Consider the following 21,158-nt stretch of genomic DNA (forward strand, 5'->3'; position numbering starts at 1 on the left):
GGTAATAAGGTTGATACCTTCTCTCATTGGAAAGTGGTTTGATGAAAAATCAACAATAGATATTTAAGATTATGTATAACTGGTTTAGTGAGGATACACCTACTACAGGAGAATGGGAAAAAAGATCACATGTAACAAAAAAACAAACCTATTGACTGAAATTATACTCCATTTGAAAAAATTGCCTTCCTTTCCATAGGAACAGTAACATTTAATAGTCACATGCACAATTAATTGCTGCTCACTGAATGTGTATATGTAGAAACAGTGTATAGAACAAAACAACAAGATGGGTGATAAAATAGAACAAAGTAGAATAAAAAAAGTAGCACTGAATGAATAAATAAATAAACAATGTTGTATATACATATATGTACGAATATATACAGTATAACTAAAATATGCACGTTTTAGTGCAAAGCCTTGAGGTGGGAATGAGGGTAGTGAGCCCCTTTAAAAAACCTTGTGCTGCTTTAAATTCCATATTTAGTTTTACAGAGACAACCTTGTAGCAAGCCTGCGTGTTAAAAGCCACCCCGTGTGGAAAAAGTAGCACCATTGTCTACGTGCGGAGGTTTTTACAGGACCTGCAATGCGGACTGTTGCATTCCACACCTGCCACCCTGGAGCTGCCCACTGTTGTTGTCTCTGTCTGCATGTTTACTCAGGTCTAACAAATGCCCCCCCATGTCCTTAGGATTACCCTCCCCTTTCACACCCTCTGCATGTTTGCAAACTGATGAAGCAAATGCATGTGGTTGCTTCTGTTCAGGTGAAATGTTTCCTATGATGTGCTGTTTTTCACAGCTTGATAACAACATTTCAACACAATCTTGTTATGAATCAAACACACAGACACACACACAGGCACACACACACACATACACACAGACACAGCACACACACACACACACACACACACACACACACACACACACACACACACACACACACACACACCTCCCCCTTGTTCTACCTGATTTATATGCATCACATTCCTTTACACACACACACATTATGCAGACGTACACATGGACACTCACACAAAAGAGGAGTTGCTTTAGGTTATAAATCTGATTAACATCCACCCACAATGTTTACACACTGCCTTCACTTGAGGCAACTGATACAAAGCAGCAGCATCATGAATCTCATGAGACATTAGGCGAAGCAACATACATCTCCTTCTGTTAACGTCACAACCGGCCTTTTTGCTCTTACCAGTGGACACACAACCATCTCGGGCCTCCTTACACTAGCAAACACAGCACACAGGACATTTACACCCATCATGAGTTTGTCATAAAATCAATAGTCACTTAAGGCACACATTTCATTAGTAAGAAGATGAGCGGAACACGCTACACTGAGACGAGATGAGCCTCTGAGCCCCACGGTCAATACTAACCCCTGACCCTTTCCTCCTCCTCACCCCCGTCTTCCCGTCCGTCCTGCCTTCTCTTTCTTCCAGGGTTTTCTGTGGACTCGGCCATGGGGATAATGAGCCTTGGGGAGCTGACCTTCGTTGCAGGTGCACCTCGGGCCAATCACACAGGGGCGGTGGTGCTGCTGAGGAAAGACAACGTGTACCGGCTAGTGCCACAGCACATTTTCTGGGGGGAAGAGCTGGCGTCTTCATTTGGGTACTCGGTGGCTACGACTGATCTGAACAAGGACGGGTGAGGAAATGCTGGATGAGGTGGATAGGGGTGAATACTGATGGAAGAAGTATTCAGATAATTTACACAAGACTAGAAATACCACAATATAAAAATACTCAATTACAAGTAAAAGTCCTTTTAGTAAAAGATTTTGTACTTGTCAAAAGTAAAAGTATTCAGACCCTATCAGTGTTACATTTCTATATTACTGTAGAATTATTATGGATAAATTAACATATTACTTTACTGTAGCAGTCAAGGTGGAGCTAACTTAACTGCTTTATATTGTTTTAGGCAGTTTAGTTTAATCTATGAGAATACATCATTATACATAGGTTTATATATTTTATCAATTGATCATTTGTTCTTTCTTAAATGTAACTATTAACGACAGCTGTGGAATACATGTAGTGCAGTGAAAAGTACAATATTTGCCTCTGAAATGTAGTGGAGCAGAAGTATGAAGTAGCATTAAATGGAAAAAACAGTGGTAAACTACCTAAACATTGTAAAGTAGAGTACATGAGGGTGAATGTGGGTGACTTTAGATGAGAGGGGGCGAGTTTCACAAAAAACTGTGCTCCCAAAACTCAATTCTGTGCTTTGTGACATTTTATTATTTACGTTTAATTCCCATCCCCTGTTTCTGTTATTAGCTGGACCGATCTGATTGTTGGAGCTCCTAATTTCTTTGACCGTAAAGCGGAGATCGGTGGAGCTGTGTATGTGTACCTAAACCCCTTCGGTCACTGGGACGATCAGGCTCGACCAATCCGTCTCAACGGGACCTATGACTCCATGTTTGGAATTACGGTCAGCAACATTGGAGATCTGGATCAGGATGGATACGGAGGTAAGAACTTTTTCACACGGAGCCATGACCTCAAGGCTTATCTCATACACTGATAAATATTCAGTTTGATAGTAAGTGTAATATGATATATAATTACTAAATCTATGTCAAGACTTTCAGATATTACTGTTAAAAAAAACACACAAAAGTTACTGCACATACAACATACTAACAAAAAGGGACAGATTCTGTTACATTTCTGCTGCTTTTGTTTGAAATGGATGATAATTTAAATGGTGTTAATCCAGTTAAAGCCGCAGTAGGTAAGTTATAAAGAAATAAGCTTTTTGTCAAATTTGCTCAATCTTTCACTATATTCTGACAGTAATACATGAAACAGATCAATGTTGAGTTGTTGATAATTCTTGAGTCTCATTCCAATATTACACTATAGATAATGTATTTAATGTTTCTAAAAACATACACCTAAAACTCTTTTCATTCAATCTGTTCAGATATTGCTGTGGGGGCACCATTTGATGGAGATGGCAAAGTTTTCATCTACAGAGGTTCACATGCTGGGATTGAAACAAAACCTGCTCAGGTGAGTCACAAGTTTCATACAAACAGTTTAGGAATGAGCGAACAGAAGGAAGGATGAAAGGAAGAATAAGAATACAAGAGTGACTGACTGGATTAATGGTGGCTGATCAATGTGTCTTATCCCACCAGGTGCTGGATGGTCGTGACTTTGATGTGAGACGTTTTGGATACTCCATCTCGGGTGGTTTGGATATTGATAATAATCAGTACCCAGATATTGCTGTGGGCTCTCTTAATGATGCAGTGGTTCTCTTCAGGTGAGAAATCCCAAATGAGATCTCAATTTTAATTCACTTTTATCATAAATCCTGTATGTGTAGTATCTGTTTCTAGTATGACTTAGTCATGATTTGTTCTGCCTTCACGTCTTTTTGTTTTTGTGTGCCCCCAAGGTCTCGTCCAGTCATCCATGTGAACAGAGTTATATCTATCGACCCTCAAGACATCGATCTGGAGCAGCACAACTGCAAGGGCAGAGATGGCGTCTGGTAAGAACTCATAATGTGACAAACATTCGGAATAACTGAACTAAACCCAGATATAACAAACAAACCAACAGCTAATGATTTTCAAAATAATGTATGATATCTATCTGTTGTAAAAACAGCAACACTTTTTTTTTTTCCACTTTCCACCGTCTGCTGTTTTTAGCATGGAGGTCAAGGCCTGCTTCACCTTCACAGCCCACCCAGAACACTACTCACCACACATTAGTAAGTCATAACCATTTGGTTCTTCTCTCATGTGGGACTTCAGATCACTCCCATAGTGACAGGAGTCATTTCTATTTACAGTGGAAAGTAACCTTATCTGTGGGGTAACATTAGACTTTATTTTGATTAAATCACAGCTGTGTAATACTGTATTCCCTTAGATGGGGGTTTCATATATGTTCTGCCCCTGGTGGGCTCTTTAAGTGCTCTCTGTGTGTGTCCTGACATTTCTGGTTTTTCAATCCCTCCGTCTCTTTTCACACATCGCTCCCTGTTTTACTCCCTTCAAGCCCTGGTGGTGCACTTTGAAGCCGACACAGAGCGCAGGAAGTTGGGCCTCCCCCACCGTGTTAACTTCCTGGGCCGCAGTTCCCTGGAGCCAGAGTACACGCAGACAGAAGAAGTGGAGCTGCATCGGCAGCGATACCCTGTGTGCACCACTGCTGTCTTCCAGCTCCATGTCAGTAATGTAGATTTGTTCTAGATCAGAAACAGCAACTGCAGTCTTTTTTATTGTGGTGTTAAAGTGTTTTTCCCCCCAAGGTATTGAGGTATTAGTAAACAATAGTTAGTGCTGGTCTTGGTTTTTGTCTTATTTTACTCTGGTAGCAGAAAATGGATGGAAATAACAACATTACTAAAATGCTACAAAATTTTTAGATCCCCACTCTTTCGCACCATATAACAATCTCTTTCCCCAAATCTTTTATTGTCTATTAATCTTTTCTATGATGTCTGTACATGCAGGAGAGCATCCGTGACAAACTGCGTCCCATCTCATTGGCGATAACCCACACTATCAAGCCTGTGCCACCACGCAGACACTCAGGTGCCAAGAGGCTGGAGAAGCTGGCACCTGTACTGAGTGTCTCCCCCTCTAATACACTGTACTCTGAGGTCTGTAACAAAAAGGAAGTATTTTATGGTCTGGATTAATTTTAATAGGCTACACTTGCCCACAGATCACTGTATAAACAAGTTGAGCTTAATGAGACACATTCAGGCTTGTCAAGGCTTGTTAAAGCCCAAAATATTACATATAAAACATATCATGCTGAAAAACTGATTTTGGTTAACAACATGAACTTTTTTATTGAGATTTATGCAGAAATAAGCAACTTTTGGCATTTAGTTACTAATGTTTTGTTTAATTGACTTGTTTCAGCTCTGAATGCAGTCAAACCATTTAGTAAAAGGAACACATTTCATTATCAACCTTGGTACATAACTGAATCTTGTATTAAAAACCTAAACATGTAGAATGTGCTTTGAGATTGAATTAAAAGTCTGTCTCGTTTATTCTCTGAAGATAAACTTCCTGCGAGAAGGATGCGGCAGTGACAAAATCTGCCAGAGCAACCTGAAGCTGAATTACCAGTTTGGAACGCGACCCCTGACCTCCGACCTCTTCACCCCTTTGCCAAAGTTAGTATCTGTAGAGCCCAATCTGTGCAAGCTCGTAGCCATGATGATGTGAACTGTTGCCTAGCAACATTTACCCCAACACAAACAATTGTGTGTATGCAGTAGTGATACATGAATATTTACCATGAAAATATAACATCATGTTTCTTTAGTTTATCTTTTGGTACCAACTGATAACAAGGTTCCATTTCTAAAGGGGTTCTATGTTGATACGGATGGGTTTATTAATGTTTCATAACTAATTTAATCATGCTTTTTAGATCAGATTTATATTATATATATATATTTATATTTATAAGTACACTACTTTAGAACAGCTTTTGCCATGTTGTGAATTTCTCACTTTCTGACTAATATGCATAAAAATATACTTAAAGTACTAAAATTAAAAGTAGTCATTATAGAGATTGTTTCATTTCAGAATAATGCACATTATATAATTATATAATATAATTATTTATGCATTAATGTCTACATCACTAATGCTGCTGGTGAGGGTGGAGTTTTATTTTAATTACTTTATATAGGCTACTGCTGGGTAGCTGTCTGTGGATCAATAACGTTTCATCTTAACCTATAATAATTGATAAATAACTGTAAATGTGTGTTTTCTGTCCTCTTCCCCTTCATGTAGAGATGAAGATGATGTGCAGGTGTTTTCCCTGTCCGACCAGAGGTTGGTGGTGCTGGAGATCACCGTCACCAACATGCCCTCTGACCCCTCTGACCCTGAGGAGAACGGAGATGATGCCCATGCTGCTCAGCTGCTTATCACCCTTCCAAACACTTTGTCGTATGCTGGCTCAAGGATCCCCCCACAGGTACGGGCTCTAACAAGTCTTGTAGAGGTGGATTCATGTTCCAGAAACACATAAATTTGGATTTCTGTTTTTACTGATAGTGTTTGTTTGATATCTTGACTCACTGTAGATGAGATGCCAAGCAAACCAGAATGGCTCCCAAATTGAATGTGACCTGGGAAACCCTGTGAAACGAGATACTAAGGTAAGAAAACACAACAGTGTTAGTTCAGTCAAAGCTTGGTGGACTGTCAGGATTAAATGATAACACTTGAAACTATAAAATTATATAAATTGTTCAATAATTTCATATACTTTCATTCCTTTTGATATTTCTTTCCTACAGCAGGAAACAAAATGAATTCATGTGTTCATCAGCATTATGTGTGAGTTGTCCTGTCTGAAATATCAGTTTATGTGTTGCTTTTTCAGCTGAAGTTCTCCATCAACTTGAGCACATCTAACATCACAATTGAGACCACTGAGTTGACAGCAGATCTCTTATTGACAACGTAAGCCCTCTGCATCTTTTGTGAAAAGTCATATGACACCAATATGGACTCACTCACATCAAGCTTTTGATTATTTTATTTATTTAAGATATTTGACTTGTTCTGACCAAACAATCCTTTAATCGCAGCGTTTGTTCATGGTTTTTCCCTCAGTATCAGTGAGCAGCCTGACCTGGTACCAGTCACAGCTTTTGCTAAAGTTGTGATAGAGCTCCCTCTGTCTGTCATTGGGTGAGTGAAACCTGTTTAAATCTGGATGTGGCTTAAAACTCCTGATTTATCTTTGTTTAGTTTACTTAAACTTAACATACACATTTTTTCCCTTATTTTCCACAAGCTTTAATCTTATTAAAATCATGTTATTCCATGTTAGTCTGACAGTATCACATATATCCTGTATCAGCCTGTTACAATCTTCATTGATGCTATATGATGTTTACACTGAGGTTTTCTAGATATCGTGTACATGTACTGCTTTGGGTTAGGTGTTAAACTTAAATAAAGAGAAAATCACTGTACCTATAAAAAAAGTGGCTATATGATGCTGTGTGAGTGTGTATGCAGCTGTCTGACCCACTGGTGTGATGGTGTTTTACTGCAGGCTTGCTCGTCCTCACCAGCTGTTCTTCAGTGGGACAGTGAAGGGAGAGAGTGCCATGACCAGTCTGGATGACATCGGTAGCCCTGTGGATTTTGAGTTTGTGGTGAGGAACCAGTGTGTGTGTGTGTGTGTGTGTGTGTGTGTGTGTGTGTGTGTGTGTGTGTGTGTGTGTGTGTGTGTGTGTGTGTGTGTGTGTGTATGCAGGTGTATACACCTTAAAACAGCCTGGCTATTAAGATATGAGATATTTCTACTGTCAACCAAGAAAGGAAGAAAGTATTTTTTTCTGACAGGTTGCTAATCCTGGGAAAGCTCTGCAGACGCTCGGCTCAGCCTTCCTCAACATCATGTGGCCTTATGAGCTGGCCAATGAAAAATGGCTCCTGTATCCTGCCAGCTTGAAGTTTGAAGGTCACCCAGACACACACTGCACCCCGACAGGGGCTTTGAATCCTCTGAAGCTACACAGCTCCTCACTTGCTCAACTTCCCCAGCCTGTCAATAACGTAAGCAGTTCACAGTTAATTTCTGACTCTGGTAGGAAAACTTATTTTAACACCACAAATAAAGGCAACAAACATTTTGGATCTCAATTCCATTTGCTTTTTTTTTTTTTTTTTTTTGGCCTGGAAGGTTCCTAAACTGAGTGAAATGTGAAAGATACCTCAGTGGCAGCCATGATAAGGACTGGTTAGATTATTTGAATACTGAGGAACACCACTTCAGTTCATTTAGCCGCATTTTCTATCCAGTTGGAAATGTGGTCAAAAAGGGAGAACGGATGTTTTGTTCAATGGATATTTTATTTTTGGATGCATCATTTGTGGTCATCAAGACTTTGACTTCCACATCATCCTTCTGTTCTACACTTCTGCCCTGTTACGTCATGTCCACACTGACAATTAAATCAACCATATTTAGATACTGATTTTTCTTTGCCTGTATGAATGTGTCACTTCCACCAGCCTGGGCGAACACGCCGCTCGCACCCAGAGGAGGAAGGTCAAGTGATGACAAAAGGCAGCGTGGGACGAACCACCCCAGCTGTCGCAGCTTCAGAGAGACGCAAGTCGCTCAAACTGGTAAGAAGGAAAATAAGAGAGGAGGCAAGAGAAGAGAGAAACACATAAGAAATGAGAAGGAGGGAAAACAAGAGAAAATAATGCAAATCCGTGTTTTATTGATTCCCTGCTACTGCATATGGAGGCTACTAAACACACCTCAAAGATGCAGGCTTTGTTACTTTTGTTTTTCACTACATTTATAGCTGCTGCTTTCATTTTGTCCTCCAGGACTGTCTCTTGGGGTCGGCACGCTGTGTCCTTTTACAATGTCCCCTCCATAGCTTCTCTGGTCAGGCTGTCCTCAAAATCCATGCCAGGCTGTGGAACAGCAGTTTCATAGAGGTAAATCAAAACAAAAATCTGCACCTTAATGCACATTACTCTCCACCTCGGCTTCAGTCCAGCTGTTACACACTCACACTGATCGAGCGCATTTACAAAATGAGGCTTTGATGTTAAGGCAGTAGGCAAACTGTGAATGCAGCTGTCAGCTTTGACCACTGAGTCACCTGCAGCAGCGAGTTTAATATTCAGTGGGAGATCCAAGAGTAACAAGAAATATCCAACTGACATTGTGTTTGCTTTTTTCTTGAACATCCAACAAAATGGGTTTAAGGTTTTACTTTTCTTATGGCTTGAATTATTTCCATATGAATCTTAATTAAATTTTACATAGGTCTTATTTTCATAGTTTTAACTCCCATTGTTTGTTATGATGTTGGTCAAAACTACAAAAATAAGACCAGGTTATAGAAAAACCGAATTACTTGCAGGTTTTATATGATATGATGGGTTAATCCAAAATCTATGTTCACACTTTCTCAGCTGGGACTGAATATATGTCTCAGAGTGCAGTATGCATTAGCTGAATAAAAAACTCTATAGGAAGCAAAAAAGACTGGGATTAGACAAACTTTATCAAAGAATTACTCTGAACTTTATGTATATAACTTATTAGCAATTAAAACGTTTGCAATATTGTTCTTCTCTCTGTCGCGCAGGAGTTTCCTGCTGTCAGTGCTCTGGAGCTGCTGGTCAGAGCCAACATCACTGTGAAGTCCAGCATCAAACACCTGGTCCTCAAGGATGCTGCTGCACAGGTACTCAGCACACTTCAGGTCACAGAGCATGTGTCCTCAGATAGACTGTAGGGAAATGTGTTCACTAATCGGCAAATAACCTGCAGAAGGGATACATTTCTCTTATTTTTCCTTTAATTTTCCTTCCTCTCCAGGTTCCAGTGATGATCTATCCTGAGCCTGGTCTCGCTGACCAGTACTGGATCCCCTGGTGGATCATCCTTATAGCTGTTCTGGCAGGCATCCTGCTGCTGACTCTGCTGGTCTGCATACTGTGGAAGGTAACACACACAGGATATCTAACTGTAACTTGTACACTTGTACTCTCTTTACACCTTTTTGTCCTATATATTCCAGTCCAACAACAATGGATATTTTGTCATTTAAGGTGGATCACTAGGATGAAACATTTGTTGTGCCCCATTAAGATTTAATAGCTAATATTGATACATAGAGTTCAACGGCCTTCACATAAGAAGTCTTTATAGTTTCATGATTTTCTTCCTGTCATCATCACTTTCCATGTCCAGTTATTTCTATCTGCTTTGATCTGTTCTTTGTCTTCGTATAATAATTTTATTCCTTCCAGCTCACTCTCTTCTGCTCTTTTCCTCCTTTGTATTTGTGTTTGTCCTCTGTGTGTCATTCTTTTGTTTTGTTTCCTCTCAATTCTATCTGGGGATCCACTTTCTATCCCTAAATCCCCTTTTTATTTCATTTCCCATTGTTTTTTTCCCCGGTTTCACTTTGCCCAAACTTTCCTGTGGTCATCTGTTGCCCAGTGTGGGTTCTTCAAACGCAGTGAGCGGCGCCGACACTATGACACGGAGTACTACCGCGCCCATTTGGGGGTCCAACCCTCGGAGGCGGAGAAGCAGGCCTCAGAACTATAATATAAAGAATATTTCACTCTGGCCTGCTCTCCCCTCCTCCTCTCCCTCCAAGCGGTAAAAAAAAAACCTCACCCACAATCGCTTTGTTCCTTGACTTTGTTCCTCCACTCTGGTGTGGCTGGTGGTGTTCATTATAATATTAAATATTAGCACATTTTGGCACTCTTAATAACGAAAATACACAGATAATATGAGTCGGTTGTTGTCTCCAGCTGATATTTTAATGCTCCAGCTTCCTCTGTAAGAGACCCTGTAAAAATTGGTCATATTATTTCATCACCCTGATTGCCCGATTTACTTAAGCTTCATATTTGGACAAACAAGACTAAAATGCCACATGAAAACTGCTTCATGATGTGGAGAAATACAAAGCCTGGGAGAGGTTTAATGAATGGTCAATTATGGTTACGGTCTCTTTAGGCACTTTGGCCACTGTAGTTCTTTCTAGTGTAATGTCATAGATAGCAAAATGTGCTGTTGTAGAGATTAATTCAAAACTGATTCCTTTATTTGGATATTTTTTCTCTTTTTAATCTGTGCCTATTGAACACCATCCAGCCATCTCTCCTTCAGGTGTTTCAGATGTCTGCTGTGCTGTGTGTTGTGCCACTGCTGTTGACATTAATTATCTACACTTGTTCATTCTGGCACCAGTCTTTGAAAATGTATTCATTTTCTTGATGTGACTGTCACATGCTTGTAAATCTATTAAAAAACTCTTATTTGGCTTGTACCTCGTGTTTTTCAGGTGCCAGAATCAACTTGACATTAATATCACCAGGTGTTTTTGTTTGTATTGATGTGTGCACTTTGGTGTGTTGGTTTGTTCATCAGGGGCACTTGAGACCGACGCTGAAGTAGAAATGCAGAGCATGTGGATGTGCTTTTTGGGTGGATGTACCTTTTTATTAAAAAGTCACCTTGACTGCACAAGGTCATGAGATAATCAGTTTTTCTTCTCATCTGTCTGAGATGAACTAGAAGACATTGGTGGAATAAGTGACATTTTATATGTCTTTTAAGAGGCATGATATTAGACGGTGGTATGTGCTGAAATAAGGGTAAACAATTGAAGGTGATTTGCAATCGCATTCTTATATTTGACATCAATTTGTTGTTTTTTCCTTTCTTTTTGCCCCTCTCTTCCTCTATCTGCACACCTACCTGCTTCCCTCTTTCTTGTGCCGACAGTGTGGCTTTTTCCAACGTGCCCACTACAAAGACAAGTTGCCTCAGTACCACGCAGTGAAGATTCCTCGCGAGGACCGGCCACAGTTCCAGACTGAGAAGTCAGGAGTTGTCCATAAAAAGGAATGGGCCACACACTGGAGCGATGGGACCTCATAACTCGCTTTGAAGCACTGACTGACTGAATTAATTCAAATCACCATGTGTGGCACTCATTCTGTCTTTGCATTGGAACTAACGGACTAAAAAAAGTGCACATGGACTGAGATCATGACATCTTGTGCACACTGTACTGTGTCAGTACTTGCATATTGGTGGCCTGTTACACTGTGACTGGATCTATATTTCTCCTATACTGTAGCACGCTGATGGCTGGCCTTGGATAGTCTATTTACACTGTGCATCTATATCAGTGTTTTACAGTAAATGCTGATGGCCAGAAACAATATTAGAACCAGTATAGCCGCTCAATATGCTTTACAGGATGCAGAAGGAGCGCTGATGCTTACATGGACTTCACTGTCAGTTCTGACTGGCAGAACAAAGGAGGACAGAAAATCACAACTCAAAGACATGCATGAATGCACAAACATACAGTATAATATTAGACACATACAGACTGGACATTGTTGATGAAGAAGCCACTGCCCGCGACTACTTTTGCCTTAACTACTGTAAGACTGACGACTGATATGGGCAATGAAAAAATGTTTTTTTATATATATAAATGATGTTTTAGAATTTTCTTTTAGTCAGCACTGGTAAACGTTGGGGAAATGTCAGTTTGTAAGATATCAGTAAAGTTAAATGTTGCAGAACACTGAATGTGTTGTTGTCTGGGCTTGCTGATTGCTCTTAAAAAGCCATTCAAGAAGTTCACCTCATGGTTTTTTGTATATCTTTATTCAAGGAAAAAAAAGCCTTCTATAAAGGAGGAGACTTTCTGTGTCAGTTCCTTTGTGATTTTGTTGTTAATATATCAGTCAAATGTCCTGTACATCAATAGTTTATTGCCTGAGTGAACTTGAATAAGAACAACAAAACCACAGCCTGTTATTGCATGAAAACCAAATATGTTCGAAAAGCCAAGCAATATTTAAAATATGGTCAGCCCATTTGCAGTGTAAGCATTTAAATTTCTGAACCAAACACTAGATGGATGTCCAGGCTTGTAAGGGGATACATTGTCCCACTGTATAAAATGATAATGTGTGAAACAATGGTTTCATATTAACACCTACATGTATGACTGAATTAGATAAATCTAAATTATGAGGTTTTCAAGCAACACCACCTTTATTTTTTTACTGAGATGTAAAAATATTTTACCAGGAGACATCATCGTCTTTGTATAAATAATTTTCAGAACATTTTAGTTGCGTTGTATTAACCTGCGTGTCGAACTGTTCCTGGTAATGTACTTTAATTTCGGTACTGACATTTCTAACAAGTGCCTTATGGTGAAAGTGGCAGATTGTGAGCTGCCGGTAAAGAACAGAAGGCAACTTTGTTTAATTAGATCAGGCTGCCCTGAAGCATCTGTTGGACACCGGTGGATAAATAAACATCCCTCCAACGCTTAAACAACACAAAGAGAGGAGAGATTCTAGAAGAGCAGAATATGCCGACAAGGAACCAGACAAACTTTCTTTGGATGTAATTTGGGTCGATGATGTGGCTGTAAAGCATGAAGAGTCAGCTTGTTTTTTAGGTATTGCTGGACAATCTTGTATTAGCTGCATGAAGTTCTGTTGCTGTTCTTACGTTCCCCCCATTTTTTTTTTTTTTCATGACTCAGTGTTTTATTTATTTTATGTTTGGCTGCACTGTTTTAACATTGTAAATAAAATAAAAGGAAACAAAATAAACCCATCAGATAACGTTAAGTCGTGTCATTCTCAGTTGAATTTTAGCCAGATTTGATTGGATAAACATGCAGTTCAATCAGAAAACACCAGATGGAGGCAAAAGTCTGAAAACTGTAATACCCCAATTGTCTCTGTCATATTTGTGATTTGTCTATGTGACACACACAATAAATTAATGTTGCTATAGTATGCAAATATTGGCATTTTAAGTATGGAACAAAAACAATTACAAGGTAACAGCACTTGTATGGAATACATTTGCATTAATTTCTTCCTTATTTTCATGGTAATGTGGCCCACAACCTTGCAGTGTGACTTGAATTTGTAAACACAAGGAGAGACATATTGCCACAGCAAGGACACAGATTAGTGGAATAAAAAAGAAAAGGATTTTGTGCATCTAACACAACCTTTGCTTTTCAATGTACATCCTCTTGGAGAACACAGAAGAAATAAAGGTATTATACGTTTCTGTGGAATACAATATGTAGATCTTGTGTTTGTGTGTGTAACTAAAATGAAACAATAACAAGTGAAGAGAGAAACTGATTGTGGTCTTGTCATATAATATTAACAATCATCATCATTATCATCATGAGGATATGCAGGCTGTCCTCTGGTTCATAAAGGTCAGCCATATATAGCTCAAGGTCAGACTCACCCGAGCTTTAAATGCTCAGCTCATTTCCTCTTCTAACTGATGATTAAATTGGTCATACATGGTCTTTTCCTTGAAGTGCAGTTAAAATCCATACAGCTGAACGGTGTGTGTGAGAGAGAGACGCTTGGCTCTGCATGAGGGTTGCAGCAAAGTATAAAAAAGATTGGATATAAGCATAGATGACCTTCTCCAGATCAGAGGAGGGTAGATAGAAATTATTATATTTGTCAGCTGTACAATGGAAGAATATGAACCTCTTATGTACCTGTTTATTAGTGTGGTCAGGTTTCAGAGCCCCCAGCATTAAGTTCAGATGTATATTCAGGTGGTAAGACATACAAGAAGAGCTGTGCAATATTTACTGTATCAAAATATTTTTCACTTAGTACCTTGATATTGATACTGTGACAATATTTTAGGTAGCGCTTAAATTTGTATGTAAAAAGGGATGAATGTAAAACCCTAATGTGTTCACTCCACTCTGATAGAATAATCAGAAATAAATGCAGAAAATGTTGCTTACTCTTACAGTACTCATCTTCCCCTTTCTAGCAGTGAGAGTAATTAAACACTGTCGACGTATGCTTATGACTTTATCACACTCATTGCCCTGGAAAGTCCCAGGCTAGGGGCACATGGTTGCTCACCTGGTAGAGCCCGTTCCCCATGGAGTCTTATTGCAGCGGCCCGGGTTCGGTTCCAAGCTGCAGCTGCATGTCGTCCCCCCCGTTGTGTTTTCACCTATACTATCAAATAAAGGCATTAAAAAGTTGCTAGTTGGTCCCAATCATTGCTAGTTGAGTGTGCCAGCGCGGGAATATACCACAAAATACAAAGAGATTTATCTGGCCTTGATAGGCGTTCATTTATATAGTACTTATTTATAAGTCCCGTACTCCAGCTTTAATTATGATGTAAGATTAAAGGAATAATTCAACATTTTATTAATAAGTTATACGAGAGGATTTATACCACTCTCATATCTGTTTGCTCAATATGAATCTTCAGCCAGGAGCCGGACAGCTTAGAGTAAAAACAACATTTTGGCTTTTGGTTTCTGTACGGATTAAACAAACAAGATACAAGATACAACGTGTTGATTAGTGAGCTGTGAGTGTTTCTATTTTTTTGTCCTCCATATCTATATTCTTGAGAGGGGCAAAATATTAGAAACACCTCTGAAATTGAATGCAGTCCAGTAGAACACATCACTAACTGATCCTCATAAGAGTAGACTTTATGGTACGGTAGTTGCATTAGACTGTACAGGTGTACCTAATAAAGTGACCACTAAGTGTATATTGTATGTAAACATTAAAGAAAACAGCACAACGTGTGAGTGAGTGAATTAGATGTTTCTCTAATCCAAAAGCTTCCAATCTTATTATAGAAATGAAAACTAATTCCCCTCAGAATCCTTCAGATGTCATCCTGGTTGCCATGGCAGTTAAACAGAGTCAGTTAGACTATGAAGTGAGTGTGTGTGTGTGTGTGTGTGTGTGTGTGTGTGTGTGTGTGTGTGTGTGTGTGTGTGTGTGTTGCAGTTTAAGCGGATTGTCATCCATTAGGCACTTTGATGAGCCAAATCTGTTTATGTCTCATCTAGTATTGGGAAGTGACTAATTATTACACACACACACACACACACACACACACACACACACACACACACACACACACACACACTCTGAGCCAAAGACAGAAACAAATTGAACACATATGGCACTAATAAAGCCACTGTCACAAATCAAGGCTATAGTTGTCTTCGTTTGAAATGAACAAAATGAAGGAAGCTGACATTTAACAAATGAAGGGGTTTTATTCTAAGACATTTTCCTTTGGGAGAAGCTTCTGTCTGACATGCCTTCATCAGCATGTTAAGAAAAACACTCAGAAAACCGTCTCTTTACTGCTTAAGCAAAGGTTTCCATGATCCATAATGTTACTATTGCACCATAGTGTGCTTTACATTTGTGCCAGTAATCATTTGGCGAGAGCATGTGTGACGCATTTTCAGTGAAACTTTGATATCCACCTGATAATGAATTTCAGTAGTAAGTAATAATGGAACCTTTTACTTGAAAATCGATGCTATCTTAAACACAATCTTGGGCAATTCAACCCACACTTGTAAAATGATCCTTTAAATGGACAAAAAGTAAAGATTTACAACATTAATTCGAGATACCATTAAGATACAAACTCTGAGTGAGGTTAATCCTTCACTGATAAATGAATCAGTAATATTATTGTAGACCTTGAGGTGTGAGATGATGTTGTGGATATGTTCTCTAGTTTAGAAACATTAGCTCTGGAGCAAAACATTAAAAAACTAATAAGCAGAAAATGTGTCACTCGTGTTTTTTTCTTCTTTTGCGTCTACTTTGTTTTTCTGCTTTGAAAGAGGTGTTTTAGGTCCATTACTTTCTTGTCTTAGATCACTTAAGTTGTCCGGTCTAATCTGTTAAATTTTGGTGAATGATTAAGTTGGTAATGAGTGTTTTCGCGCATTGTCTGTTTGTACATGTGGTGCCGACTACTGGACAACAGGGACTGGTGGATCAGAGTCCATTTGCAGGGATTTATCTGTTTAATAACTGAGAGAGTTGTGTTGCACTACCCTGGGGCCACATAATAACGCACTCTGGTGCTCAGTCATCACTAATGCCCTGATCCTGCTAAATGGCCCTAGTTAAATCTCATATTAGTGGATGGTTCTTCTTCCATCCTGTCCCCAGTTCCCCTTTGTACAGTAGCATCCTTCTCCAGCTCTCCCAGGGGCTTCCAGCCAGTGACCGTGAGGTGTATAAAAGACCAGGCAAGGATGTTGCCACCACTGAAGTTAGTCAGGACACCGCACAAAGAGGACACTTAACCCCGAGCAGGACGAGTCCTTCCTCTGTTTTGCAGGAGCAGAAGTCAACAAGTGTTTAATCGGACAACCGAAATCTTCATTTGCCTTTGTCATCAGCATTCATCTGACCTCCTCTGCAGTTTGAGACCATGGACACAGCTGCGGTGGTGACTCTTCTGGGTCTGGTTATGGCGATGGCTGGCGTCAGTCGAGCTCTTCATATCCAAGGCAGTCTGGACAAAAATGACATCCTGCCAGGCTCAGAGGAGAACATGGCCGACCACTTGCTGGGGCTGGTGAGACAACAAACCATGCACAAACTTGAATTGCAAATCTTTAATTTTGAGTAGTGAATTATCAAACCTTAACTCTCTGATTTATCTGTAGCTGTGACAAGGAAATATACTTTTTTAATTACACCATTTGTGTGTTTTTTGCTATATAATTAATGTTACATACAAATTGCCAATAATAATTTTGGCATCTGAAAATAAAAATCCTATTTTGAAACGTATCTGAGGCACACATGCTAATGTGTTAAAATATACTGTCTGTCTCTAGGCGGGATTTAAATATGGACTGTCTGTGCTAATGTGTGCCACATTAGACTAAATGAAAAATTCTGTGCACAACCAGAAGTCATGCCAACATTTTCAGAGAAGTCTGTTACTCCATGTGATGAAGTATGTAAATTGGATTTGAGCCCTTTTATAAAGTGAGACAAGCTAAATGAGGTTTCAGATAGTGCTCCTCTTCACGCAAGAGTGTGAAATACACTGTAATGTATTCCGGGGTCAACAGACAGTCAGATCAGGATGGAGGAGGATTCAGATCACGAGTCAAAAATATAACGTTTTCCTTGTGGCGTGCAGAGACAGACAGATCTGGGTTACATTTTGCATAAAGATAAGGGTGGATGAATATTTGGGTGCACATGAGGTGCATTTATTTGCCTTTGTCCACTGCCATCTATATCTCAAGGTGCCTCGCCACAGCAGGGCCGACTGACTGGAGCGACAGCCCCTGGGGTTTGTGTTGCAACCCAAAATTGAATGCAGTTATGGCTCAAGATATTTTTGTGGGGTTTCTGTACAAAAACTAAATACAAACTTTTTGATACTAGGCTTTGCATTTGTTTGTGTGTATGCTGCTGTACTCTAGGAGAGTGAAAACATAGATAACAGCATTGATGATCGTTTGCTGACCGCAGTGCTGAGAGCTCTGCTGCTCGGATCTCAGAGAGAAACCAGGAACTCTGTCCTCCATCAGCCACAGAGGTCAGTGCCATTACAGAGCCTGTATTTATCACACACATACAGTAGGCTGCACATAAAAATAAGCACACAAGAAATAAGTTACCTGAAAAAATATCAACACCTGTTGCATAGCCCATTGCCATGTTAGGGTCACATAAGGATTTTCAGAAAAACAAAAACATCATATATGACTCTTACAATTCTTTAACTCTCAATAACTCTGATTTCTGAAATGATCAGTGTAGCACAAGAGCCATGCAGATATATGGCTGCAACTAACTAGCTAATTATTTTCATTCTTTGCAGATTATTTTCTCAAATAATCATTTTGTCATAAAAGAAAACTGACAAATGGCCAGCCCAGTTTCCTAGAGCTATAGGTGATGTCATCAAACGTATTGTTATGTCAGACCAACAGTCCAAAAGCCAAAGATATTCAGTTTACTATAATGTAAGACAAGAATAGGCTGAAAATGTTAATTCAACAATTAAATCAACAGTTCAACAATTTAATCAACAGTTCAACAATTAAATCAACAGAGACAACTCAAAGATCATCCAAATTGTCGACTGACTAATCATCTACTAATAGGCCTTTTTCACTGCATTGTCATGAAATTGTAGGGTAAACGCAGCTGTTACCAATGATACTAATTAAGGTTCTGTTCCATTCAGGTAAAAGAGAGTCAGAGTGCTGCTATTATGTATGTTGGCTCACTGGAAAAGCTCTGGTCTGCTTAATTAGTATCATTTGTAACACCTGTGTTTACCCTACTATTTCCTGTCAAAATGGCTGCTGTGAATAAGGAATAAGGAATGTAGATCAAACAAAACTCCATTTACGCATTTGCAACCATTTTCCATTTCCATATCTACGTTTCAGAATGAAAAGTACCATATATATTATATGAGATTGTTTTTGATTGATGGAAGAACAAAATGATTCTTTTGTATTTGCAGCTTGTGAATTGTATTTGTCCATGTTTAGGCCTCATCAAAAACATGGTTTTGTGTGGTTGTTCCTACTAAGATCCACTAAATCCAGATATATTAAAAAGGACTTCATTTAAACCGTATATTACTTTGAATTGCGTCAGTTCCTCTGTTTCTCCTCCCTCACAGGTTTGGTCGCGGCTCCAGAGGGCAGGTAGTGTCAGAGGATCAGATACATTCCCGTGACTGGGAGGCTGCCCCCGGTCAGATCTGGAGTATGGCTGTACCCCAGAGATTCGGCAAGAAGTAATCCGGCAGGAAGATCCACACACCACTGTCCTGGCACAGGGCCAAGCAGCGGCCATCGGTGGAGAGACAGAATTTGAATGAATAAATCTGAATTATAAAAGCATGTTTTTTTTCAACATTGTCCCAGTATATTAGGCCTTACTTGACACCAAACATTTAGTTAAAGCTGACATGAGACAATTTTTGGGGTTTTGTTTCTGATTTCCGTCACTACAAAGCATGTTGACGAATGCTGATTACAGTTTTCTGAGCAGACCTAATTTGTCCTGACTGGAATGTTATTCAGGACCAGATGTGTTTGCTGTAAATTGAAGGCTACATTTTACATTTTTCTTCTGTTCTCTGGTCAAATAAAAGTGCTTTGAACTTGGACAAGATAAACTCATGTGTATGTGTTCAAAATGATCAATGTACAAAGATCAGGATTTCAGAAAGGGTGTTAGCTGGAATTACAGTACTGAATTCTACAAATTAGGGCTGGTTATTGACAAGAATCTCACGATATATATAGAATGATACGGGGGTGTAATTCAATATAATGCAATATATTGCTATACTGTAAGTAAGGTGATATATTGCGATTAAAAAAAACCTGTCATAGTATAAAGAAAACACCACCATATGCATAAAATCTGAGTTAGTTTAATATTACGCAACAGTGGGATAAGCACTTTGTTCACAACTCTGCCATCTAGTGGTTAAACAAAAAATGTATACAATGTTTGAATTGATTGTGAGAATTGATAGACTATAACAGAACAAAATATAACTTTTTATATTTTCCTACACCCCTTCTACAAATGCAGATGCTGATATAATTTTAAATCTCTCTCTTTTTCTGAGCTTTAACTTCTGCATAATAAAAAATGTGATTTGAATAAACATTCTTTTAAAACGCGGCCTACGGACTACGGCTGCAACTAGTGAGTATTTATCATTATTTGTGTCATTATTTAAATTTTTTGTTTTTTTCGTCCATAAAATGTCAGAAAGTAGTGAAAAATGGCCATCACAACTTCTCAAAACCCTAGGTGATGTTTCCAAATGCTTTGCATTGTCCAAAAGAGTTAATTTAAAAATAAGTATTTGGTAATTATAAATCCTCCTTGATAATCATCTTATAAACTAATCAATTTCAGTAGCATCCCTAATTCGGATAGTAATCACGTTTACCATTATCTTTGATATTATGAGATTTACTGTGATTTTACACATTGTCAAAATGTAGTTTAAAAATAACTGCAAGTCTGCAGTCAGTATCTTGTCAGTTTTCCAATTTATTTGGATTTGGTAAATTTTGTGGCTTAACAACAGCTGTTTACTTGTGATTGTAGGTAATACATTTCCCCACAACTGATTACAAAGATGGCATAGAGCAATATTTGTTGGCTATGCAAAAAAAATGAAAATATAGTCACAAGAAATTGTCTCATCATTTAAACGCTGACAATGTCTACAGCTTCTGCTAGACCACAGACAAGCACATAATTACTCTGGTCGTTTTCCCACTACATTAATTTACTTTAACTGGCCCGCTCAGACATCCTGAGGAGGAACGTAAAGTGAAGGACACACAAGCAAAGATATGTACTGCAACGTATGCAACATATATACAAATATTTTGTTTAGAAAAATATATCACTGTACATTTTATGACTTCACTTTTGTCTCTACAACGCGCAGACAACCATGTGCAGGATTAGGTTTTAAAGGACGTGGATGGAAAATGTTTAATCCAGCACTCATCTGTGTAATGTAAAGTGATGCACAGCTCTTCTCTACAGACTGTGGCTGTTTGGTTTTGTGTGTGGTGAATTTACAGGCCACCTGGGGAAGCAGTGTGCAGTAAGCCTCAGCACTAATTAAAACACAGCAACATGCAATTACTCTATGCTTTCACGGTTTCCGCAGCCAATTACTGGGAAGGAAAGCACGTCAATCCCTC

The 21,158-nt window shown here is 39.0% G+C and overlaps 2 protein-coding genes across 5 annotated transcripts in view; both read left to right on the forward strand.

The window, feature by feature from the left end:
* Positions 1-13,218, forward strand: part of itga7 (integrin, alpha 7) — a 34,451-nt gene extending 21,233 nt beyond the window's left edge. For 2 of the 4 annotated variants that reach the window (XM_051415494.1, XM_051415495.1), the window contains exons 6-25: positions 1,472-1,679; positions 2,318-2,514; positions 2,970-3,058; positions 3,187-3,314; positions 3,450-3,545; positions 3,709-3,770; positions 4,061-4,230; positions 4,518-4,667; positions 5,080-5,195; positions 5,830-6,016; positions 6,126-6,200; positions 6,428-6,507; positions 6,661-6,738; positions 7,109-7,211; positions 7,402-7,614; positions 8,074-8,190; positions 8,401-8,514; positions 9,174-9,272; positions 9,407-9,532; positions 11,336-13,218. In XM_051415494.1, the coding sequence (XP_051271454.1) occupies positions 1,472-1,679; positions 2,318-2,514; positions 2,970-3,058; positions 3,187-3,314; positions 3,450-3,545; positions 3,709-3,770; positions 4,061-4,230; positions 4,518-4,667; positions 5,080-5,195; positions 5,830-6,016; positions 6,126-6,200; positions 6,428-6,507; positions 6,661-6,738; positions 7,109-7,211; positions 7,402-7,614; positions 8,074-8,190; positions 8,401-8,514; positions 9,174-9,272; positions 9,407-9,532; positions 11,336-11,491 (2,564 nt within the window). In that variant the 3' untranslated portion in view covers positions 11,492-13,218. Of the gene's footprint in view, positions 1-1,471; positions 1,680-2,317; positions 2,515-2,969; positions 3,059-3,186; positions 3,315-3,449; positions 3,546-3,708; positions 3,771-4,060; positions 4,231-4,517; positions 4,668-5,079; positions 5,196-5,829; positions 6,017-6,125; positions 6,201-6,427; positions 6,508-6,660; positions 6,739-7,108; positions 7,212-7,401; positions 7,615-8,073; positions 8,191-8,400; positions 8,515-9,173; positions 9,273-9,406; positions 9,533-10,033; positions 10,199-11,335 lie in introns of all 4 variants that reach the window. The other 2 variants (XR_007886540.1, XM_051415496.1) reach the window with 2 other exon arrangements.
* Positions 13,219-16,693: 3,475 nt separating this feature from the next.
* On the forward strand, positions 16,694-19,316 carry npffl (neuropeptide FF-amide peptide precursor like). Its single transcript, XM_051414690.1, has 3 exons — positions 16,694-17,011; positions 17,877-17,992; positions 19,094-19,316. The coding sequence occupies exons 1-3, from the start codon at positions 16,865-16,867 to the stop codon at positions 19,212-19,214; spliced, it is 384 nt and encodes a 127-aa protein (XP_051270650.1). The 5' UTR covers positions 16,694-16,864; the 3' UTR covers positions 19,215-19,316.
* The last annotated feature ends 1,842 nt before the right edge of the window (positions 19,317-21,158 follow it).

Source organism: Dicentrarchus labrax, unplaced genomic scaffold, assembly GCF_905237075.1.
Source record: "Dicentrarchus labrax unplaced genomic scaffold, dlabrax2021, whole genome shotgun sequence".
Lineage (NCBI taxonomy): Eukaryota > Metazoa > Chordata > Actinopteri > Moronidae > Dicentrarchus > Dicentrarchus labrax.